At 39.8% G+C, this 26,070-nt stretch overlaps 1 protein-coding gene across 1 annotated transcript in view; it reads left to right on the top strand.

The window, feature by feature from the left end:
• Nucleotides 1-26,070, top strand: part of CNTNAP2 (contactin associated protein-like 2) — a 2,354,843-nt gene that overhangs the window by 1,421,885 nt on the left and 906,888 nt on the right. Inside the window, exon 12 of the mRNA XM_018046828.1 lies at nucleotides 19,001-19,107. Coding sequence (XP_017902317.1) covers nucleotides 19,001-19,107 — 107 coding nt within the window. The remainder of the gene's footprint in view (nucleotides 1-19,000; nucleotides 19,108-26,070) is intronic.

The following is a 26,070-nucleotide window of genomic DNA, read 5'->3' as shown; positions in this document are numbered from 1 at the left end:
AGAAAACAAGAATCTATTAATTATACATTTCTACCTTCAGTTCAGTTCAGTCACTCAGTCTTGTCTGACTCTTTGCAACCCCGTGAATCACAGCACGCCAGGCCTCCCTGTCCATCACCATCTCCTGGAGTTCTCTCAGACTCATGTCCATCGAGTCCGTGATGCCATCCAGCCATCTCATCCTCGGTCGTCCCCTTCTCCTCCTGCCCCCAATCCCTCCCAGCATCAGAGGCTTTTCCAATGAGTCAATTCTTCGCATGAGGTGGCAAAAGTATTGGAGCTTCAGCTTTAGCATCATTTCTTCCAAAGAAATCCCAGGGTTCATCTCCTTCAGAATGGACTGATTGGATTTCCTTGCAGTCCAAGGGACTCTCAAGAGTCTTCTCCAACACCACAGTTCAAACGCATCAATTCTTCAGTGCTCAGCCTTCTTCACAGTCCAACTCTCACATCCATACATGACCACAGGAAAAACCATAGCCTTGACTAGATGGACCTTAGTCGGCAAAGTAATGTCTCCGCTTTTGAATGTACTATCTAGGTTGGTCATAACTTTTCTTTCAAGGACTAACCGTCTTTTAATTTCATGGCTGCAGTCACCATCTGCAGTGATTTTGGAGCCCAAAAATAAAGTCTGCCACTGTTTCCCCATCTCTTTCCCATGAAATAATGGGACCAGATGCCATGATCTTCGTTTTCTGAATGTTGAGCTTTAAGCCAACTTTTTCACTCTCCTCTTTCACTTTCATCAAGAGGCTTTTTAGTTCCTCTTCACTTTCTGCCATAAGGGTGGTGTCATCTGCATATCTGAGGTTATTGATATTTCTCCCGGCAATCTTGATTCCACCTTGTGTTTCTTCCAGGCCAGTGTTTCTCATGATGTACTCTGCATAGAAGTTAAATAAGAAGGGTGACAATATACAGCCTTGACATACTCCTTTTCCTATTTGGAAACAGTGTGGTGTTCCATGTCCAGTTCTAACTGTTGCTTCCTGACCTGCATACAGATTTCTCAAGAGGTAGGTCAGGTGGTCTGGTATTCCCATCTCTTTCAGAATTTTCCACAGTTTATTGTGGTCCACACAGTCAAAGGCTTTGACATAGTCAATAAGGCAGGAATAGATGTTTTTCTGGAACTCTCTTGCTTTTTCCATGATCCAGCAGATGTTGGCAATTTGATCTCTGGTTCCTCTGACTTTTCTGAAACCAGCTTGAACATCAGGGAGTTTGTGGTTCACATATTGCTGAAGCCTGGCTTGGAGAATTTTGAGCATTACTTTACTAGCATGTGAGATGAGTGCAATTGTGTGGTAGTTTGAGCATTCTTTGGCATTGACTTTCTTTGGGATTGGAATGAAAACTGACCTTTTCCAGTCCTGTGGCCACTGCTGAGTTTTCCACATTTGCTGGCATAATGAGTGCAGCACTTTCACAGCATCATCTTTCAGGATTTGAAGCAGCTCAACTGGAATTCCATCACCTCCACTAGCTTTGTTCATAGTGATGCTTTCTAAGGCCCACTTGACTTCACATTCCAAGATGTCTGGCTCTAGATTAGTGATCACATCATCATGATTATCTTGGTCGTGAAGATCTTTTTTGTACAGTTCTTCCATGTATTCTTGCCACCTCTTCTTAACATCTTCTGCTTCTGTTCGGTCCATACCATTTCTGTCCTTTATCGAGCCCATCATTGCATGAAATGTTCCCTTGGTATCTCTAATTTTCTTGAAGAGATCTCTAGTCTTTCCCATTCTGTTGTTTTCCTCTATTTCTTTGCATGGATCGCTGAAGAAGGCTTTCTTATCTCTTCTTGCTACTCTTTGGAACTCTGCATTCAGATGCTTATATCTTTCCTTTTCTCCTTTGCTTTTTGCCTCTCTTCTTTTCACAGCTATTTGTAAGTCCTCCCTGGACAGCCATTTTGCTTTTTTGCATTTCTTTTCCATGAGGATGGTCTTGATCCCTGTCTCCTGCACAGTGTCATGAACCTCATTCCATAGTTCATCAGGCACTCTATCTATCAGATCTAGACCCTTAAATCTATTTCTCACTTCCATTGTATAATCATAAGGGATTTGATTTAGTTCATACCTGAATGGTCTAGCGGTTTTCCCTACTTTCTTCAATTTAAGTCTGAATTTGTCAATAAGAAGTTCATGATCTGAGCCACAGTCAGCTCCTGGTCTTGTTTTTATTGACTGTATAGAGCTTCTCCATCTTTGGCTGCAAAGAATATAATCAATCTGATTTCGGTGTTGACCATCTGGTGATGTCCATGTGTAGAGTCTTCTCTTGAGTTGTTGGAAGAGGGTATTTGCTGTGACCAGTGCATTCTCTTGGCAAAACTCTATTAGTCTTTGCCCTGCTTCATTCTGTACTCCAAGGCCAAAGTTGCCTGTTACTCCAGGTATTTCTTGACTTCCTACTTTTGCATTCCAGTCCCCTATAATGATAAGGACATCTTTTTTGGATGTTGCTTCTAAAAGATCTTGTAGGTCTTCATAAAACCTTTCAACTTCAGTTTCTTCAGCGTTACTGGTTGGGGCATAGACTTGGATAACTGTGATATTGAATGGTTTGCCTTGGAGATGAACAGAGATCATTCTGTCATTTTTGAGATTGCATCTAAGTACTGCATTTCAGACTCTTTTGTTGACCATGATGGCTACTCCATTTCTTCTGAGGGATTCCTGCCCACAGTAGTAGATATAATGGTCATCTGAGGTAAAATCACCCATTCCAGTCCATTTTAGTTCGCTGATTCCTAGAATGTTGACGTTCACCCTTGCCATCTCTTGTTTGACCACTTCCAATTTGCCTTGATTCGTGGACCTGACATTCCAGGTTCCTATGCAATATTGCTCTTTTGAGTGCTTTCTGTGTAGGCCATTTGAAACTGTTTGTGTCTCCCTATTTTTTAGACTATTAGTTCAGCCTCTGTGCTACTTTTTCAACCTGATCACACTGAAACAGTACATTTTAAATGTTCGTCATCAGTGAATGTTTGGGAGATAAGGACACCTATATAACAGGATGTTTTCAGTTTGATTTCTGGGTTGTAAGAAGTGGTGAACCAATTAAAAGAGATATTGCTCTTCAAATAGCTTAATTTTTGTGCAAATTTTTCTGATTTGTTCAACTTACATCAGTTTTTTAAAAAAATACTGACAACTGCTTGTTTTCCTTTGAAAGCATGAACTGTAAGTAATGTAATTATTGTTTTCAAGGTAACTTTATTAATTATATCACTTTGTTTAAAATATTTATTCATTCTAATCTAATAGCAATACAATTTTATACTATCCTTTTAGATTGCTCATGCTATTACTTTCTTTAATGCAAGAAACCTGTAAATGTATGGGGCTTCATTCTTATATTAACTATTATTTTGTCACTGTTTTGATATTTATTTGTATATTGATTAGCTTGTAAGTATATTCTCTTTGCCTGAATAGTGACTTTCTCCAAGTTTGGACTTGCTTTTCTAAAAGTTATATCAATATATAGTCTTCATTAGTTTTTCAGATTTAAAGGTTTGTGTTAGATATGTGTTTTTTCATCTGTGCTGCTGCTATGTTGCTTCAGTTGTGTCTGACTCTGTGCGACCCCATAGACGGCAGCCCAACAGGCTCCCCCGTCCCTGGGATTCTCCAGGCAAGAACACTGGAATGAGTTGCCATTTCCTTCTCCAATGCATGAAAGTGAAAGGGGAAAGTGAAGTCGCTCAGTTGTATCTGACTCTTCGAGACCCCATGGACTGCAGCCCACCAGGCTCCTCCATCCATGGGATTTTCCAGGCCAGAGTACTGGAGTGGGGTGCCATATTCTGGTAGAGGTGCAAGTGGAAATTACGTAAAGCCTTTGGTCAGATAGTTTAACTTATTGTTTAATGGTATGACATTTATATGATGGATTTGAGAGAAATGGAACAGCTAATCCAAAACTTGCTTAAAATGGAGCAGCCTGAGACATTCCCTGTTTCTGTGCATTTGTAAACTAGCAAAAGGGTTCTTAAAGGCATTTCAACTAGTTAAACTGATTGACATGCATTTATTCAAAATCTGTTCAATGATTATTTACTGAGCACCTGCTCGATAGCAGACAGAATTCTAGGCAGTGGATAAAGAGCGGTAAACAAAAAGGCATGGTCTCTTCCAAAAAGATTGATTGTGAAGGTGAGGATGGTGACCACTTCAGATTGGAAAGTCAGAGGAGACCACTTTGAAAAATTATATTTAAGGCGAGAACTAAAGGAAGCAAATGATATTTCTTTTTTTTAATTAATTTATTTTAGTTGGAGGCTAATTACTTTACAACATTGTAGTGGTTTTTGCCATACATTGACATGAATCTGCCATGGGTGTACATGTGTTCCCCATCTTGAACTCCCCTCCCTCCTCCCTCCCCATCCCATTCCTTAGGGTCATCCCAGTGCAGCAGCCCTGAGCACCCTCTCTCATGCATTGAACCTGGACTGGCGATCTATTTCACATGTGATAATATACATGTTTCATTGCTATTCTCTCAAATCATCCCACCCTCGCCTTCCCCCACAGAGTCCAAAAGACTGTTCTTTATATCTGTGTCTCTTTTGCTGTCTTGCACAAATGATGTTTCTTTCACACGCTTTTTGTGTGTGAAATTGAGGAAAAACTGCATGGAAAAACAACAACAAAAAAAAGCAGTGTGTGTCAGTAAAGGCACAAAGGAAAGAGCATGGCCCGCTGGAGAAATAAAAGGAGGACAGCTGCACCAGGGCGTGGGAGAGGAGGATGGGAGATGAGATGCCAGCAGAGAAGTGGGAGGGCAGATAGTGCGGAAGCATGCTGGAGCGCAGGTTTTTCCAAAGTGAAGTGAGAATCCACCAAAGGGCTGAAACCAGTAGAATAACATCATGCTAAGTATCACTTTGGCAATTTGCTGATTGTGAATTCAAGCAAGGCAAGAATGGAGAAGGGGAGAGGAGTAAGGAAACCAGTCCAGTTAAAAGGTGATGGTGGCTCGAACTGGGGTGGTAGACACACAGCAAAGTGGACAGATTTGAGGCAAGTTGCCGAAATTTAATTCACAAGCTTTGTTAATGATTGATGTATCAGGAAGAAGAATAACTTCCAATTTTCTGATGTGAGTGGCAGGTTAGATGGTGGTGCCATTAACTGAGATGAGATTGAATGGGGGGCGGGGGGTAAAAAAGCTAGGAGTAAAATGAAAATATATACATCTAGTCATGGTAATGCTGTGATGCCTCTGATACACCCAAGCGGATGTGTCAAGAGCCAGTTAGAGACACAGGATCTGAAGTATGAGCTAGTATTTCAAGCTTGGAGGCATTATAGACAGACAGAACCAAGCCCTGAGCATTGAGAAGAGCCCCAGCTAAAAGTCAGGGCAGATCAGGTGGGACCAGGAAGTGGGGGTCAGCTCAGACCAATATTGTGAGCTCAAATATATCCATGGGCTGAGAAGTTGGGATTATGCATGTCTTTGACCCTGATGCTGGGAAAGATTGAGGGCAGGGGGAGAAGAGGGTGACAGAGGATGAGATGGTTGGATTGTATCACCGACTCAATGGACATGAGTTTGAGCAAGCTCCAAGAGATAGTTAAGGACAGGGAAGCCTGGCATGCTGCAGTCCTTGCGGTCACAAGGAATCAGACAGGAATTAGTGACTGAAAAACACCACCTTTGACAAAAGGAGTTCTGTGAACAGAGAAGAGTGAAATTTAGATAGGAGGTGACTGAAATGCAAATAACTTGCTTAAACAAACCTTTAAGAAGTTTGGCAGTTAAAGGGATCAGATAAATGGATAAAGAGATCAGATATGTAAATAAATCCAGTCAGGAATTGCAGGGGGAAATGGGAGCCCACTCCAGTACTCTTGTCTGGAAAATCCCATGGACGGAGGAGCCTGGTAGGCTGCAGTCCATGGGGTCGCTAAGAGTCAGACACGACTGAGCGACTTCACACACACATGGAGTCACAAGGAGAGTTTTGATGATTTTGCTTTAGGTGAAATGAATTGCTGTGTATTGAAGAGAATAATTCAGGAGAGGGAAAAGTTGATAATTGTGGAGAAAGTAGCGACTCAGTGTGTTAAGTCCTTGAAAAAGCCTGAGGAGCCAGGATGCAGAGCACATCCGTATAAACGTGGGCCGTGGGCAGAAACCTAGGAAGTTCTCCTGCTCTAGTTGTGTTCCTGATTTTTGTTTTCAATTTGAGGAATTTTTCTTTATAGAGAAACTAATGAGCTGCTGCTGCTGCTAAGTCGCTTCAGTCGTGTCTAACTCTGTGCGACCCCATAGACGGCAGCCCACCAGGCTCCGCCGTCCCTGGGATTCTCCAGGCAAGAACACTGGAGTGGGTTGCTATTTCCTTCTCCAGTGCATGAAAGTGAAAAGTGAAAGTGAAGTCGCTCAGTCCTGTCTGACTCTTAGCAATCTTAGCCTCTTGATGAGGATGAAAGAGGAGAGTGAAAAGGCTGGCTTAAAACTCAACATTCAAGAAACTAAGATCCTAGCATCCGGTCCCATCACTTCTTGGCAAATATATGTGTGATAAGGAAATGGTGACGGATTTTATTTTCTTGGGCTCCAAAATCACTGTGGACAGTGACTATAGCCATTAAATTAAAAGACACTTGCTCCTTGGAAGAAAATCTTGACAAACCTAGACAGAATATTAAAGCAGAGGCATCACTCCACCCAAAAAGCTTCGTATAGTCAAAGCTATGTTTGTTTGTTTGTTTTTTAAATTAATTTATTTATTATTGAAGGATAATTGCTTTAAAGAATTTTGCTGTTTTTTTGTCAAACCTCAACATGAATCAGCCACAGGTATACATATATCCCCTTCCTTTTGAAACCCCCTCCCATCTCCCTCCCCATCCCACCCCTCTAGGTTGATTCAGAGTCCCTGTTTGAGTTTCCTGAGCCATACAGCAAATTCCTGTTGGCTATTTAATTTACATTTGGTAATGTAAGTTTCCATGTTACTCTTTCCATACATCTCACCCTCTCCTCCCCTCTCCCCATTTGTATAAGTCTATTCTCTATGTCTGTTTCTTTATTGTTGCCCTGTACATAAATTCATCAGTAGCATTTTTCTGGATTTTGTGTATATGTGTTAGAAAGCTACGGTTTTTCCAGTAGTCATGTATGGATGTGAGAGAGTCTCTGGGATTGAAAGGAGATCAAACCAGTCAGTCCTAAAGGAAACCAACCATAAATATTCATTGGAAGGACTGATGCTGAAGCTGAAGCTCCATTACTTTGGTCACATGATGCGAAGAGCCAACTCATTGGAAAAGACCCTGATGCTGGAAAAGATTGAGGGCAGGAGGAGAAGAGAACAACAGATATTGAGATATTTGGATGGCATCACTGACTCGAGAGACATGACTTTGTGCAAACTCTGGGAGATAGTGAAGAATAGGGAGGCCTGGTGTGCTGCAGTCCATGGGGGTCACAAAAAGTCAGACACGACTGAGCAACTGAACTGATAGTGTGAAATAATTACTACAGTGTGGTAGATTAACACATCCATCACGTCATATAGTTATGTTTTTTTGGTGTGGAGAAAACTTTCAAGATCTGCCCAATTAGCCTCTCTCATGAATATAGTATAGTATTGTTAACTATAGTAACAATAGTGTAACTTAGACCTCCAGAACATAGTCATCTCATAACCGGAAATGTGTACCCTTTGACTACACTCACTTGTTAACTGCAACCCCCAACACCTGCCCCTGGCAACCACCAACCTGCTGTTTCTATAAGTTCATGTTGTTGTTGTTAAGTCTTTATTGAATTTATTATAATATTACTTCTTTTTTCGCTTTGGCTGTTTGGCCATGAGGCATGTGGGGTCTTAGTTCCCTGACCACGGATTGAAGCCACATTCCCTACATTGGAAGGCAAAGATTTTACCGCTGGACTGCCAGTGAAGCCCCGAGTTCAGTGTTTTTAGATTCCACATCTACATTAAGTTGCACGGCGTTTGTCTTTCTCTGTCTGACTTACTGCAAATGGATGATTTCCTACCTTCATGTATCATCATATTCGCTTCACTATTCACTCGAACACCACAGCAATCGTTATTTAAAACAAATGGAGGCGTATTATAAACACTGGTCTATACATCTTGCTTTCTCTTGCTGACAGTATATCTTAGACACTGCATCTGATCAGTGCACATAGATCTGCCTTGTCCTTTTAACAGCTTTCAGTGGTTTCATTATGTATTACCTTCATTTATTAGTGGCTTCCTAATCAATGAGTATCTTTTGCCCCCATTTTTGGCTGATATAAATAAGGCTTCAATAGACGTTTTAAATATGACTTTGAAAAAGTGTGCTAGTATATGTGTGATAAATTCTTAGAAATAAATTAGCTGAACCAAAATTTGAAATGAATGATTTGCCAGTAACCCACCAAACAGTTTGCACTCTGTTCCAGAAAGCAAAAAACATAAATGTTAGCCAGTCTTTGGACCCAACAGACTTACATGGACCCCATGTAGCCCATCAGGATGCTTTGTTCATAGAATTCTCCAGGCAAGAATACTGGAGTGGGTTGCCATTCCCTCCTCCAAGGGATCTTCCCAACCCAAGGATCAAACCCAGGTCTTCTGCTTTGCAGACAGATTCTTTACCATCTGAGCTACCAGGAAAGCCCTCTGGAGAATATAAGAAGGGTCTTTCCTTAAGTATCGGAGATATGATCAATGAAATGTCACTAATTCAATCTAGGTGCTTAGTCACTCAGTCCTGGCCAGCTCTTTGTGACCCCATGGACTGTAGCCTGCCAGGCTCCTCTGTCCATGGGGATTCTCCAGGCAAGAATACTGGAACAGGCCGCCATGCCCTCCTCCAGGGGATCTTCCCAACCCAGGAATCAAATCCAGATCTCCCGCATTGCAGGCGGATTCTTTACTGTCTGAGCTACCAGGGAAGCCCCATTTAATCTGTACTTCTTTGATTCTGAATGATGCTGAACACTTTGCTATATGTTTAAAAATCATGTGTGTTTTTTTGTGTGTGAACTGCCCCATTCATACATGCCCTTTGCTCATGTTTTAATTGATTTTTTTTCTTATTGATTCATAAGGATTCTTTATATCACAAAGAAATTGGCTCTTTGTCTGCCATATTAAAAAGTTTTCCCAGCGTGCTGCTAGTGTTTGAACTTGGTGATGTTTGACTGTGACAGATATATTTTTAAATCTTTGTGAAGTCAAATCTATTAATCTTCACTTTTATAGTTTCTGGGTTTGTGTCCTCATTAGAAATACTCTTATAGCTACAGATTACAAAATGAACTCCTTCATACTTTATTATTCTTTTAATTTCCTTTTCATATTTAAGAGCTTTATCTATGTGGAATTTATCCTGGTATCAAGTATGAAGTGAGGACTTTATTCTTTCTCGGATGAGTAGTTGGTTGTCGCACACTACTTATTAAGTAGTCCATTTTGCCCACTTGTTTAGCATGCCACTGTTAATATATTTATATATGTCATTGTATTTAATTCTGGATGCTCACAGTTGTTCTATCAGTTTGTCTTTCTCTTAATGCACCAATCTTAATTTCTTATTATAGACACACTTGGTGTTTTATTATTCACTAGGAATCATCTTACCCTATTATGCATCAATGTCAGAGTGTTCCTGGCTGTTGCATATATTTTCCACATAAATTTTAGAATTTTAATGACTTTCATAATTTCTCATTAGGCATGTTTATGCTAATTCTAACAAGATTTGTGTGTATGTGTGTGTGTATGCTTGCGCGCTTAGTCGTGTCCAACTCTTTGTGACCCTGTGGACTGTGGCCCACCAGGCTTCTCCATCCGTGGAATTTTCCAGGCAAGAATACTGGAGTGGGTTGCCATTTCCTTCTCCAGAAGATCTTCCCAACCCAGGGATCAAACCCACACCTCCTGAGACTCCTGTATTGGCAGGCAGATTCTTTACCACTAATACCACCTGGGGACAGCCATTCTAAATTTAGCTCATTTGGGAAACTTTTTATTTATGAATTTAAATTTTAAAATTAATATCTTAAAATTTTTGATAGCATTTGAAATTTACCTACCTTTACTTATATAAGAAATGTTGTTACCTCAAACTGAGTATGTCACTTTGTCACTGTTTCCTAAACACAGAATATCTGAGACATTTTTGCTTGCTTTATTTCCAAGTAATCATCTAATAATATAGTCTCTTTAATCCTTTTGCTTCTTTGCAGTTTCATTCTACTTCAGAAGTTTATGGTATTCCACTTGGGACATTAAAACAGCTATTTAGGTGATCTTTTTGCCTTTAATTTTTCCTCTCCAATCTATTCTGCATAATCTTACTATGTTAATATCTTAAAATATGTATTTGCCAAGTAAGGTTATTTTTTAAGAGAATCTTCAGTGACTCTTATTGCTAGAAAAAAATGTCCTAAAAGTCCCCAAATTACTGAAAGTCATCTTATTAAGGCTCCAAATAATTGAATTTTGCCATTTATTTCTTTGACAGTCTGGTTCTATGTTCACATGGATAAAGTTCAGATTCTCTTGAGGAATGGATGGCCTATGCCTCCTCCACAATATCCCATAAATACTAGTTCTTGCAACTAAACTTTTTGATACGAAAGCTTAATTAAACATCACAGATTGTTCTACATAATAGGCACTCAATAAATAAATGTTGAATGGCTAAACGAGGCTGTATTCTCCAGGAAAGTCCTTAACTTTGTGACTAACACACTCTATGACCTGAACTAAGCCTAGGTTCATAAATGTAATATTTGTTGTTTAGGCTGTTTACACCTAAAGTAGTATAAGGCACCACGTGAAGACTTAAATGTAACTATCAAATGTATATTAGAAAGCCAGATGTAGGTCAGCCTCAGGGTAGATTAACTGAAGATCTGTATTAGAATGTATCTAGTATTGCAATAAAGACCAAAATCACCTCACCTGTTTTACTTATATTTCTTAACAACATTTGCATAGGTGGCTCAGGGCTGGTATGTTATCCAGAGCCCAGTCTCCTAATAATTTTCCTGTGCCATCCTTTTGTGTCCTGAGATGTCTGCTCCAGGTCTCACTCACTATCATGGATTCATTGCAGGAAGGAGATCAGGAGGGCAAAACAAAACATCTGTCGCCTAAAGTACAAAGAGCCCAGAGAATGGTATCTTTAGCTCTTATACCAATAAATTCCATTGCTACTGGAGAAGGGAGCTTCCCACTTGGCACTAGTGGTAAAGAACCTGCCTGCCAATACAGGAGGCATAAGAGATGCAGGTTCAGTCTCTGGATTGGGAAGATCCCCTGGAGAAGAGAATGGCAACCCACTGGAGTATTCTTGCCTGGAGAATCATGGACAGAGGAGCCTGAAAGGCTGCAGTCCATGGGGTCACAAAGAGTCGGACTTAGCACGCACTCACGCATGCAAATAGGAGAAGGGGATCATAGATTTGGGGAACAATATGCAACATGTTGATGACTTAATTGAGAAGACTGGCTCTGTACTTTCTGTTCCTTGGAGATTAGGAGAGTCTTCCTCCCAAGTGTACTGCCATGAGAAGGAGAGAAGATACTGAAAATATCAGGGTGATGATAGGAAGGAAGAAAGGGGAAAGGGCTTGGTCAGACAGCCATGCTTTCTGCTGTAGCCCTCCCTCCTGAATGCAGACTTTCCTCTCTAGCCAAATTTGACAATCCATTATTTCATACCCACCTTTTGTACTAAGTCATACTGGCCCAGGCCCCTGGGTTCCCTCCACATGGAAAGGTGCTCCTCCACTTTCCAGACTAAGCTAAGTCTGTATTTCTTTTCAAGAAGTGAACTTTTCCATAAAACCTCAGTATACTCATATAATCGTGGTATATCACCTTAATCCTGTAGCAAAGTTTTTAATATTAAGCATAGAGAGACCTGACTTGCTAATTAATTATTTTAAAGCAAGTACAATTTCTTAAGGGCAAAATTTACTTTATTCTTTGCTTCTCCGTAGTTTCTTTTAGAGTGATTGGAGCAGGTTCTGATTATAAAGAGCTTACTGTTGTATATTCAGGTTAAACAGAGTGTCCCAGCACCTGGAAACAGGTGAAGAGACTCATGATCTTGCATCTTCCTCTCCTCCTACGAGCCTATAATGTCTTAAAAGATGTTATATTCATAAAATTATGGGGAACATATTTTAAAATTATAAAATTATACTTCAGAATAAATTACCAAATAAAATAAATTCACATTTATTATAATAGAAATTACTCTTAAAGTGTTTATATTGTAAGGCTAAAATTAATGATTTAAATGGTTAGTGGAAAAACATACAATTTTTAGACAGATATGAACCGAATATATCTGATAATTTTTAATGGAAGTTTTAAGCATAATTTATAATTTATGAAGTATAGTAAATATATCCATATTTGTGTGTGTGAGCATGCTTCAGCAGTGAGTTGCTTTAGTCGTGTCCGACTCTTTGCGACCCTATGAAATGTAAGCCTCCCAGGTTCCTCTGTCTGTGGGGATTCTCCAGGCAAGAATACTGAGTGGGTTGACATGCCCTCCTCCATGGGATCTTCCTGACCCAGGCACTGAACTTGTGTCTCTTGAGTCTCCTGCATTGGCAGGCTGGTTCTTTACCCGCTAGCACCACCTGGGAAGCCCATATCTATATTTACATATTTCTATAAATAAATGCTTGTTGAAGGAGCGCCATCAATATAACGTTAGCTTTTCTGGTTATGCAACTATAAAACTAAGTTATGTAGTAATGAAATACTAAATTAGTTCCTAAAATTATGATTATTTCTCTATATAATTTCAGTTTGAACAGAAGAAATATAAGGCAGTAATATACGCTCCATAGAAAGTATGCCTTCAAATAAAATTAAAATCTAATTAGAGTGAGAATAAAAGTACTAAAATATTTTTGAGATCAATAGTGAAGGTAATGCAGAAGAAAACCCTGCCATGATAGCGGAAATAGCCCTGAGAGCCAGGAGTGTTAACAATAGCACTTACAAAACCAAAGTTTCAGAATGAACTTCTTGTCTTGATAAACAGAAGTAAAATAGGGAACTGAGATGAACAGAAAAAATCTAAATTCAGAAGCTCATTTATGCTAAGGTGACAATTTATAAATCACTTTAAATAATTTTCCAATAGTTCACAAAATACTGTATAAGTGACCTGAATTTTTTTCCCTAAAGTTTAGAACGTGGCAAATGTTCTAAAGTTCTAGGGATAAAATCTGTGCAATCTGAAAGCAGATTAAGCATCTTGGTATTGGCCTCTTTGCAAGCATGAAACAGCTGGAGAACCTCAGCTGACTCTGAGTTTAAAAGCAGGGAGCTTCATTTTAAGGTGGAATGAAACTGCCTTTGTAGTCAGTGATTACTTCCTATAAATTTCATGAGGTCTATAGTCAGATTCTGAAATGATTAAACCTACTAACTGAGATTAGGAGATTACTATGTTGCCACTCTGAATGCATCATATGAAAAATTGTAGGAGAGCCTACAGATAGAGAACAGTCTCAGGATAAATGGCAGCATAGACCAAATTTGCCCTTTCCACACGCTGTCTTCTCTCTGTTCCCTCTGTTCTCGGACCGTTTCTTTTCCTGGTGTCCTCCTTCTTTGAGATCCTACTGTGGGGAAACTGGAAATCCCTGGAGGCTTGTAATTAAAGCCATGATCTCTGACCAGCTGCATGAATTGTAAGGATAATGCAAAATTTTTATTTTAATTTTATTTAAAACTATTTTATGAGCAGGAGGCATAGATAGACATTTCTCTAAAGAAAAAACAGGTGGCCAATGAGAGAAGATGCTCAACAGTAACACCTTTAATACGACACAAGTGAAATTATCTATGAAACAGGAACAGGGTCACCAATAGAGAGAACACACTTGTGATCGCCAAGGGGAAAGGAGGTGGGGAGGGTGGATTGAGAGTTTGGGATTAGCAGATGCTACTCGTATATACAAAGGATAAACAACAATTTCTTACTGTAGAGCACAGGGGAATATATCCAATATCCTGTGATACATCATAACAGAAAAGAATTTAAAAAAATATATATATATATGTATGGATGTGAGAGTTGGATCATAAAGAAGGCTGAGGGCTAAATAATTGATGCTTTCAAGCTGTGGTGTTAGAGAAGATTCTTGAGAGTCCCTTGGACTGCAAGGAGATCAAACCAGTCAGTCCTGAAGGAAGTCAACCCTGAAAGAATGTTCACTGGAAGGACTGTTGCTGAAACTGAAGATCCAAGACTTTGGCCACCTGATGCAAAGAGCCAACTCATTGGAAAAGCCCCTGATGCTGGGAAAGATTGAAGGCAGGAGGAGAAGGGGATGACAGAGGATGAGATGGTTGGATGGCATCACCGACTCAAAGGACATGAGTCTGAGCAAGCTCCAGGAGACAGTGAAGGACGGGGAGGCCTGGCATGCTGCAGTCTATGGGGTCACAGAGAGTCACACACGACTGAGTGACTGAACAAGAACAATAATTGAATCACTTTGCTGTAGTGTAGAGATTAATACAGCCTTGTAAATGAAGTATATTTCAATAAAATAAATTTTGAAGAATAAATACAGCTATTTTAACTTTTAAATACTGTAGAGAAGAAAATAACACACCTTCAAAAGGCTTTGAAGGCTACCAGTGCACTCAGTTATGCCGTCAGATTAACATTTTTTTAGATTTGAAGTAAAATTTATTCCACCATCCCTGTTTAAATAGTATCCATGGACTACAAAGTGAGCTGCTTACACACACATCTGGTATGATTTGCAGTTTCTTTTATTTACGAACACCAATTTTCGCAATGCTTTACAATTAAAATCAAGCATAGACATGAAAGAGATACTCGGGGTAAACTAAACTGCACCTGTCATCCACAACCCTGGATAGAGTTCTTGCATCCATCTAAACAGCCACTCTGTTCATATTGATTGACTATATTGAGTGTGCGTTATATATTTGAACTTCCAAAATATAGCTTGTGGGTTCTAAAGCATTTTGGAAAGAATTGTCACAACTGAAAAGAGGATTCTGCCTGAAAGACTCTCTGATGCCAGGTGTACAAAATGAAGCACAAGCGTGGTGTCGTGGAGCGGGTGGCTGGAGCCCCGAGTCCAAGAAGATCCTGATGTTTGCATCAGGAAAAGGCAGGGCCACGTCGGCCGAGGAGCGGCAGCCAAGCCAGAGGAGGCCGAGGGGCCGGACCCTGCCCAGCCTGTGGCCCTCATCCTATCTTTCAACTGCTATGTCTTGGACATCCATGAGCACGTGGCCCTGTCTCCCTTAGTGCCTGCCAGCCACTGCAGACCCGGCCAGAGCACTGGGCCAGATGCTCCCGTACCTCTGGGCTCTCCTTGGAGCCCCTGTGCAAGCCCCAGGGTGGTCTCTGTCTCCCTGCCCCTGCACCTCCAGTCAGAGCCCCATGTGGAGGAAGGATCAGGGTCTCCCAGACTGCCCGCTTGGTGGCCCAGCACTTGCCAGTTGCAAATAACCTCAGGACAGAGTTAACTGAATGCCGCCTCTTCTCCGGGAGCCCCTTGATCACAGCAAATTGACACCTGTCAGCTTCTCCCCTGTATGTTCCTCATCCTGGTCAAGTAGCTCTCAAGTTGGGGCAGCAAAGTCATTTTGATTCATTTTTGATGTGAACCAAACTTTCAAGTTAGGACATGCTCTGAAACAAATTATACATTTCCTGTGACCTACTAAAATAATGAGTTCACCAGAGCAAGAGTCTGGATTTAAGACTATAATCGTAGGTAGGAATAATCGATATCACTTGAAGTGAAAGAGATGTTTTCTCTGAAATTATTTCAGTTCTTTGGTGTAAATTCCTAACATGGAGTTCATCCATCCCTTCAGCCTGTCAATAGGCATTTACTGAATGGACTACACATCTTGTCACGCTATGAAACAAAAGATCAGAATCCCTCACTGAAGAATCTCACACTTTAGAACAGACTGATGCTCAAATAATGACTAAACAATGTGATAATGGTATATTGTGCCAGTGTGTGTGCAGATCATCACTTTAGCTGTGTTCTACTCTTTGCGACCCTATGGACTGTATCCGTCCATGAGATTCTCTAGGCGAGAATACTGGCGTGGGCTGCCATGCTCTCCTCCAGGAGATCTTCCCAACCCAGGGATGAAACCTAGGTCTCTTGAGTCCACCTGTATTGGCAGGTGAACTCTTTACCACTAGTGACCACCTGTGAAGCCCAGTGGCATATAAATAGATGGTTCCATAAGAGGGTGAGAGAAGACATAACTAATTAGGAATGGGGAAGCTAGGTTAATTCATATTGTGTTTTGCTTGGTAACTGCTCCTAACATTTTTTTTTTAATGTAGTGATAAAATATTATGGTTTGAAATATATTTGAATCAGCTTGATATAGAAATAAAACATTTATTACCATTAAGAATTAAAATGCTAGTAATCAACATAGGGGTATAATGTCAATTTAAAAATATAAATTTCAACAAACATTAATAATATTAAACTTTTATTTGAATAAAAGATCTCTTTTAAAGAAATTCTTAATACTGAATTTTAGAAATATTCAGTTAATCTCACTTGACTATTACATGGTTCTTGTGTGTGTGTGAGTGCACACCAATCTTTTTATTTTAATCATTTTGACATAGATTTTCTCATTTGTATGTTATTTAGAGCACATTTAGATTCCAACAAGGTTTTCCTTTGAGACATAGTACACTCTGTACTACTTCCCCCTGAATTAATTGATATAATGAGCTGATGTAAATTACTTTCACTATTAGCCTAAGCTATTATTAAACATAACAAATTAGAAGGTAAACATACCATACAAAGGCATTTAAGTACTGAAATCCCAAATTAAATATCACAGATGATTTTTAGCTGTATGTAATGTTGAGGTGTCTGTACCCTTGCTTCCTCCCATGGTCTGGAGAATCAGGACTATTGTATAAGAATGCCTTCAGCTGGGGTCTATGCCTGCACACCTGTAGAGGGAAGTTGCTATGGCAACAGACCCGAACAACCCCGGAGCACCCACCCACCCACCGATCATGGTTCTGCCTCCTTCTCGCTGCTTTCTTGAGTCCTCTGCTGGGAACAGTTTTCAACATTTTAATTCTAAAAAATGCAAGTCCTCTTTTAAGGCACAAATGAAATGCTATACACTTTATTAGACCCTTTATTTATATTTTACCCATAACTACTCTAGTCTCCGCATTGCTGTAACATTTCATATGCTTTGATGACTCATCAAATTCATCTTGGTATTGCATTTTGCATCAATCTTATCTCCCACCTCCATGTACGTTATAGGGTCTTTGGAGGAGAAACACCTTTGGAGCCTGAATAACACCTGGTTCAAATGCAGATGGAATATAAGTGCCTATTAAATGTAGAGTGAATTTTCCATCCCACCTCGTAAAAGTCCATCATTATCCTCTTCTGATGCTGTCTTTTCCCTTCATAATGTTCTTCCTCTCATTTTGTTCTCTTACAGTCTGTCTATTCATTGAGGCTCCACTAGAAGCAGTTTATTGTAAGCTAGATCCCTCATGGGAAATTCCATAGTGCATTACTAGTCCCTACCTCATGCCACTTTTCATTTGCACCTCATATGATGATTTTTGTGGATACAATGTTTTACTTTTCTAGGCTTAAGCTCTTGATAGGCAGCAAATAGAATCTGATTTATCTTCTGTTTCCCAGAGTGCTCAATAATTGTTTCTTGCCTGATGAAAGATTTGTAAAGAGTTAGAGAGGAACAGCCTTTCATGCCAAATTGGGCTATGCCCTGCTAGGGTAGTTTTAGGCATGGCTGATGGTAAATTAAGAACAGGGAATGGAGACTAGTATCTCTGAGGTCAGTCCTATTCTATTTTGCAGCAAGACACTACCAGGCTTTTATGATTATTGATATTTGTAGGATGTTTCTCTATCAACCTGTGACCCACTATTATGAGTTCTGCCTTTTTAATATGGGTGGACTTTTCTGCTTTAGATAGTTTCCCATTCAAATCTAGACATTTTTTGTGAATGCTAATACATAAGAAGAAAATAATTTGTGCTATTGAAACAGTTTTCTAGAGCAGTTTCCAACTTAACTATGTCTAAGATACAGGCAAAGTATAAAATTGTGCCCTATGAGTTGTGGTTTAGATAGTCATAGCTTCTGCTTGTTGGCCCTCTATTTCTTGCATATTAATTACCTACTTTATGAACATTATTTCCTAACCTCAAAACTATTTATCAGGTATGTATAATTACTTCATTTTTCAAATGAGAATAGTGAAGCTTAGAATGGTTAAATTGCATTATCCCAATTGGCCATCAAGGAAATGCAAAAAGAAAGATTTGAATACCAACCTGTACTTTTCCCCTGTATTATACTTGCTACCATGTTATGTGGGTGGTTTTTCTTAGCCAGAAGGGCATAGGAGAAGGGGTAAGGAAGACTTAGAAATCTTTTCTTTAAGGCTAGTACATTCTATTTGTTGTGACCATTTCAGAAACTCAAATTGCTGTTAAAAAAAAAAAAAAAAACAAAAAAACAAAAGCCTTTCTGACTTGGTACTATTGGCTTTGATAAAGGATAGTACAGAAAACAAGATGGTTAATATTTTTGTCTCTCACTGGAAGAAAATTTAACTAGTGTCTTTGTCTTTGTGCAAAAGAAAATAAAATGAATCTGTGATATGCAAATGAATCTCTCAACTGTTTGTTAATTTCTACTGTTTACTCAAAAATGGGAAACACCATGCCTGTGATACATCATCTTTTGTGTGTTTGGCACCTTCCATCATGAATCATATTAATCTGCTTAAACTAACAAGGATTAATTGCCTTGTTAAGGCAACCTGGCATTGAAATGATATATTGCCCAGACAGCTTGGAATTTGGCCACTCATAAATCTCATTTGCTTGTTGGTTTATTTCTGTTTGTCTCTTTCTCTGACAGATGTGTGCCCAATCACTGTGAGCACGGTGGGAAGTGCTCTCAAACATGGGACAGCTTCAAATGCACTTGCGATGAGACTGGATACAGTGGGGCCACCTGCCACAACTGTGAGTGCCAATTTATCTCACTTTAAACGTGTAATTGCATGAGAATCCCAGGTCTTCAGCTATGATTTAAAGCCCAACAACCTGAATAATCCACATAGTAAATCACTTGATTCTGAAGCACCCAGATTTCATTTTTTTGCTTTTCTAGAATAGTATTCAAGTTGTCAAAATATGTTCTGTCAAGCCTAACGACTCAAAAAGAAGTACCAATGTTTCTGATGTTCTGTAAACACAGTTGAGATGCGAGTGCTGAGCTTGTATGTGCCTCTGTGTGTCTAAGCTGTGTCTTTTCTGGATAGATTGTTTGGAAAGTTGTGTTATTGTGCTTTCTCTGATTGGATTCTCATTTACCAACTCATCGGAGAGGCAGATAGAGTGTAATTTGAACACTTAGTTTCTGGACAGTAGTGTCTCCTGCTCTTTTATGATTGTTTGGCCACACTTTTTAGATCATAAAAATGAGCTGGAAAGTGGAACAAAGTTGATCGGGGTTGCATATGTAAAGTAAAAGCACAAGACTATAATATTTTAAATATCAAAAACTAAAAAGTAGCATGCAAACATGACTTTTACAACACAATGTGCCTTGTTTTACATAACAGCTTCACCCTGAAAAGTTAAATAATTTTTTTGCAATTAAAATATTAAGGTAGATATTAACTTTATAATTGTAATGTTAATTTTCCAATAGTGCATAGCTGCTTGCCAAGCACTTTTGAAGACAGATTTGCCATAAAACATATATGTGAAAGGTCATCTGTTGTATAGTATGTGTGTATGTGTGTGTGTGTGCATGTGTGTAAGAGGGAGTGAGGAAAGAGATTGAGTCGTCTTCAATCTTTTCTCCATATGAAATCTAATTTATTTCCATATGAAATAAATCCTCTAATTACAGAGAATGCTTTCTCTTCATTTTACTTTTAGAAAACAATAACAAGCAAAATATTACTAGAGTTCTGGTGACAGTAAAAATGCAAAAGTGTTCTCTGATCCTCTTCGTATCATTATTTATAGTAATGTTCAGTTCAGTTCAGTCACTCAGTAGTAATGTACAATCAGACATTGTGTTCAGTGTATATTGTAATACCTCAACTAAGAAAAATATCTGTAATTTATTTTACTGTACTACACTTTGTTTATGAGGGTATTTTTTAAAAGAGACAAAAAAGAACCCTTAGAAAAATTAACATTAATAGGAAGACATACAAGACAGGTAGACACTCAGTAGATTCATTATCTATAAGGGATTATGTATAGGTACGTAAGAATATTTCAATGAATAAAGAATAAAAATGATTGACATTAAAATTAATTAGAATAAAGGACTTATAACTAAAATTATACCCTTTCAGTCACATCAAAATGTTAACTTTCAGCCTGTGACATTCGTTGTTTGATATCTGATGGTGAATTAAGTAACTTTGATGAAACTGAGTATTTTCACTCCACTGCTAGAATGCAGACAGTGTGTTTTATGTGCTATGAATACCACCTTTACCTACTACAACCTTGTTTCCTAAAAATGGAAATTCTAATGAAAGAAAGTTGCTGGTGGTTGCAAGCGCTTCCTATCTCAGTGACCACTTTGCTGTTTAATGTAAAAGCAAATAACTTTCTATAGCTGCTTATTTCATTGAATACACAGTATAGCCACCAGGGAAGCCCTTTAGCACATGTTAGCACTCAATAAATTATTGCCATTTCATCCCCTTGGACCAATCATCCCTTTGCTTTGAATTTCTATACTAATAATTGTCACACAATCTGTCACATAATTTCTTGCTGCTATTCATTGTTTGTTATCGTTTCCATGGCAGATTTCGGCTTGCAGTGAATGATTAGTTTTCCTTTTTTTTTTTTTTTTTCCCAGAAGAATTGAATGATATTAAAGGTTATTTGGTATGTCCTAGGCCTGTATCTGTTTATTTGTTGCTTATACATGGAGGAATTAATTTTCAAATAAATTCTATATGGGGCTCAGAGGATTGTCATTTACAAACCACTCCGTGGAGGAGTCAGGGTGTCATAATTTGAGTGAGGAAATCTCACAGGGAAAGCCACAGACGGCAAGAAAGAGATAAGAACTTTTTTTTTTCTTTTTCTTGTCCTCAAACTAAAGATGCTAGTTTATGATGAAATGCAGATACATTGTTACAGTTTTATGCAAGCTAAGTCACTCCAATCGGTCCAACTCTTTGCAACCTGTGGACTGTAGCCCTCCAGGGTCCTCTGTCCATGGGATTCTCCAGGCAAGAATACTGGAGTGGGTTGCCATGCCCTCCTCCAGGGGATCTTCCTGACCCAGGGATCGAATGCACCTCTCTTATGTCTCCTGCACTGGCAGGCGTGTTCTTTACCACTAGTGCCGCCTCCTATGCAGGCATTCCATTCTCAGTAAATCTCTAAGCACTGAGTAGTAGCATATCAAATCATAAAGCCATGATGCAAAGAGTAGACTGATCATATTAGATATTGATAGTTTATCTGCTTATGTTGACTTATTCCTCTTTTACTCCCTCAAAAGTACATGAATTTGTCTTTATTTTGAGCAAAACTTCATGATTATATTTACAGTCTTTTTCTGTTTGTGATGCAACACAGATTGCCCTTTTCAGTCTCCAAGCTTACATTCTGATATATCAAATGCTTTTTATGATCTAATTATCATCCCATTTTTCACATGCGTTCTTTACACTTCATATTTATGGGTCTAGTTTGCATAAATTAATTCAGAAACCTATTCTTTATCTCAGGGCTTAGCAGATAACTTTTCTCATGCTGCTGAAGTTTCAGTCATTCTTACATACACAATTAATCCCCTATAGGGAACTGCCCTAAAAACTCCCAGGGTATCCTCAATAATATGAAAACTTGTGACTATTTTCACAAGTACAAGAGGATATTTGACAAAGACAAGCAATGTTTCGGGGTGGAACTCTGCAAGAATTGCTACATATCAGACCTTCATTCTGAGAGGAAATATTTTTCCAGATATCTTTTTATTAAAGGGAAGACTGTCACCTTGCCCAGATGGATAGACATGACTGTTTCCAGAGGAAGTAAGAGTAGGCAAACTAGATGGTGTATGGAGATCTCGTCCAGTTCTGAAATTGCGTGATTTCTGAATTCTGATATACTTAGAACAGGTACTGGTGTTGCCCCAGAAATGCAAAAGTAAATTTTTCAGTAGCCAATTTTAGAAGGAAAACTGAAAATTATAAGCAAACTATTCTAGGACTTGCCTGGTGGTGCAGTGGATAAGAATCCACCTGCCGGTGGAGGGGACACAGGTTCCCTAGTCCAGGAAGATTCCAGACACCTTGGAGCAACTAAGCTTGTGCGTCACAGCTACTGAGCCCCTGTACGACAGCTACTGAAGCCCATGCACTCTAGGGTCTGTGCTCTACAACGAGAAAAGCCCCTGCGATAAGAAGCCCACCCGCTGCAACAATGAGTAGCCCTTGCTCGCTGGAACTAGAGAAAGCCTGAGCACAGCAATGAAGATTCAGTGTTAGCTCCCCCCGGGAAAGCAAATAAACAAATAAATAAAATAAATTAATTTTTAAAAGTGAACTATTCTACATGCTGCATCCTGGAGCTATGACTCTGGGTGTACAAATTTGTAAACCATAAATTATACTGCACCTTATTACTGCACACATAAAAAGTGAAGTGGTTTTCAGTAGCTCACATCATGTTATTTATAATCCATTATGTCCGTAAGGAACTTAACTCAAAGTATAACTATTTAAAAAGAAATTGTTCCTACCTGCTGAAAGTCACACTAACTTAGGGCATAAAATCCTAGACTTGTTGGCACAAGGACATTTGAACCCACCATCCATTTGGAACTACCACAAATTTAGACACCAATTAAGACAATTTGGAATTTGAATTTTGCTACCAAAAAAAAAAAAAAACAGCCTGGCAGTCATTGGGTGGATTAATGGCTTTGTGGAACTGGAATCCATCCTTCAGCTGTAAGTTCAGCTGGCTTACAAGTCAGAGTGAAAAAGTTTGCTTAAAGCTCAATATTCAGAAAACTAAGATCATGGCATCCAGTCCCATCACTTCATGGCAAATAGATGAGGAAACAGTGGCTGACTTTATTTTTCTGGGCTCCAAAATCACTGCAGATGGTGACTGCAGCCATGAAATTAAAAGATGCTTTCTCCTTGGAAGGAAAGTTATGACCAACCTAGACAGCATATTAAAAAGCAGAAACATTAGTTTGCCAACAAAGGTCTGTCTAGTCAAGGCTATGGTTTTTCCAGTGGTTGTGTATGGATGTGAGAGTTGGACTATAAAGAAAGCTGAGCGCTGAAGAATTGATGCTTTTGAACTGTGGTGTTGGAGAAGACTCTTGAGAGTCCCTTGGACTGCAAGGAGATCCAACCAGTCCATCCTAAAGGAGATCAGTCCTGGGTGTTCATTGGAAGGACTGATGTTGAAGCTGAAACTCCAATACTTTGGCTGCCTCATGTGAAGAGTTGACTCATTGGAAAAGACCGTGATGCTGGGAGGGATTGTGGGCAGGAGGAGAAGGGGACGACAGAGGATGAGATGGTTGGATGGCATCACTGACTCAATGGATATGAGTTTGAGTGGACTCTAGGAGTTGGTGATGGACAGGGAGGCCTGGCATGCTGTGGTCCATGGGGTCGCAAAGTGTCAGGCACAACTAAGCGACTGAACTGAAGTGAACTCAGTATGACTATGTCTTTAACCTGGACTGTGGGCCATACTTTTCCTCCCTGTCTCCCCGCTGGTCCCACTGGCTTCCTTTCAGTTTTCCATATGTGCCTTGCATCCTTGCACTATTCCCTCTCCCCTTCCACTACCACAACCGCAGGCCTTTTGCACGTCCTCTCTCTGCTTTGCTCAGTATATTCTTAGTCATCTTTGAGATCTCATCAGTAGTCACCTTCTTGGGGAAGCTTTCCATGAAACTGTAATTAGGCCAAATCCTCTTATTTCAAGGACATATCTCTTCCTCTTACTATTAGTGATGGCTGTGGTTTTGCATTTATTATTCGCAATTCTTTAATAATGTCTGTCTTCTCTTTTCGGCTTATACTACCTGAGAAAAGGTAGTGCCAGGTTCTGTCCATGACTTTATCCCTAGAGTCCAGCCAGCCTATAATATGTGCTCAGTATTTTAAGGTTAACCAACTATTTTTGAGGCTGTCCAAATAAGTTATTTGTAATGGGCATTACTGATTTTTGTAAAAAGCCAGTTATATCCAAATATTGTGCACATTTAATAAACACCAGATTTTAAGCTGTAAAAAAATGTGCTCAATGAATGTGCACTGAATCCAAGAGTGAATAAATGGCAGAGAACACAAGAAGCATCAAGAGCTTTTTAAAATCAATGTCTTTTATCCAAGTTTATGAGGCTTGTAAAGCTATGAAGAGAAAGTAAAGCAAAAGGAAAAAGAAAAAAAAAAACAGAGAAAGAAGCATAGAGAATAAAAGATACACTCATTTAAAGCAGGGGACTTCCTTTGTAGCTCACTTGGTAAAGAATGTATGAAATTCAGAAGATCTGAGTTCAATTCCTGGGTTGGGAAGATCCCCTGGAGAAGGAAATGGCAACCCACTCCAGTATTCTTGCCTGGAGAATTCCATGGACAGAGGAGCCTGATACCCTTTCACTTTGGCTAAGGAGGCGCCTAGACCCTGTGGAGGCATGGGTCAGCAGTGACCTTCCATGGGGACACCTGCAGCAGACCTGGGAGGCCCAGCACATGGCATAAGTCTTCTTGGAGGACATCACCATTAGCGCCACAGTAGAGCTGCTGAGCAGACAGCCCACAGACTGGAGAACAATTAGACCAAAGAAGATCTCACATTGTTACAAAAGTTCTAGGGCCCACAGCAGATTTCCTAACCTGGGGATCTGGCAAAAGGACTGAGCACTCCCAGGGAAACAGGCTTTTGGAGGGCGCAACAAAACCTTCTGTGTTTACTGTGACCCAAGAGAAAGGAACAGTGACAAGAAACTGAGCCAGACTTGCCTATGAGCATCCGGGAGTCTCCAGCAGAGGTGAGGGTCAACAGTGTCCTGCCCTGGGGTCAGGGGCACTGACCACAGCAGTCCTGGGAGCTGCAGCCTGCTGGCATAAGTCCTTCTGAAGGAGGTCACTATTATCACCATTATCCCTACCATAGTTCGACTTCAGGCCAAACTAGAGGGAGGAAACACAGCCTGACCCATGAGAAGAAAATTTGATTAAAGATTTACTGAGCATGGCCCTGCCTAGCAGACCAGAGCAAGACCCAGTTTTACCCACAGCCAGTCTCTCCCATCAGGAGGCTTCTATAAGCCTCTTATTCTCATCCATCAGAGGGCAGCCAGAATGAAAACCAGAATCACAGAAAACTAACCAACTGATCACTTGGATCACAACCTCGTCTAACTCAGTGAAACTATGAGCCATGGCTTGTAGGGCCATTCAAGGTGGACAGGTCATGGTGGAGAGTTCTGACAAAACATGGCCCGCTGGAAAAGGGAATGGCAAACCAGTTCAGTAGTCTTACAGTGAGAGCCCCATGAATGGTATGAAAAGGCAAAGAGATATGACACTGGATAATGAACTCCCCAAGTCGGCAGGTGCCCAATATGCTACTGGAGAAGAGTGGAGAAATAGTCCAGAAGGAATGAAGAGGCTGAGCCAAAGCAAAAGCAGTACCAACGTGTGGATGTGTCTGGTGGTGAAAGTAAAGTCCGATGCTGTAAAGAACAATATTGCCTAGGAACCTGGAATGCTAGGTCCCTGAATCAAGGTAAATTGGAAGCGGTCAAACTGGAGATGGCAAGAGTGAACACGGACGTCTTAGGAATCAGTGAACTAAAATGGACTAGAATGGGTAAATTTAACTCAGATGACCATTATATCTACTACTGTGGATAAGAATCCCTTAGAAGAAATAGAGTAGCCCTCACAGTCAACGAAAGAG

This window comes from Capra hircus, chromosome 4 (assembly GCF_001704415.2).
Source record: "Capra hircus breed San Clemente chromosome 4, ASM170441v1, whole genome shotgun sequence".
Taxonomy (NCBI): Eukaryota; Metazoa; Chordata; class Mammalia; order Artiodactyla; family Bovidae; genus Capra; species Capra hircus.
This window is presented reverse-complemented; position numbering and strand designations above follow the sequence as displayed.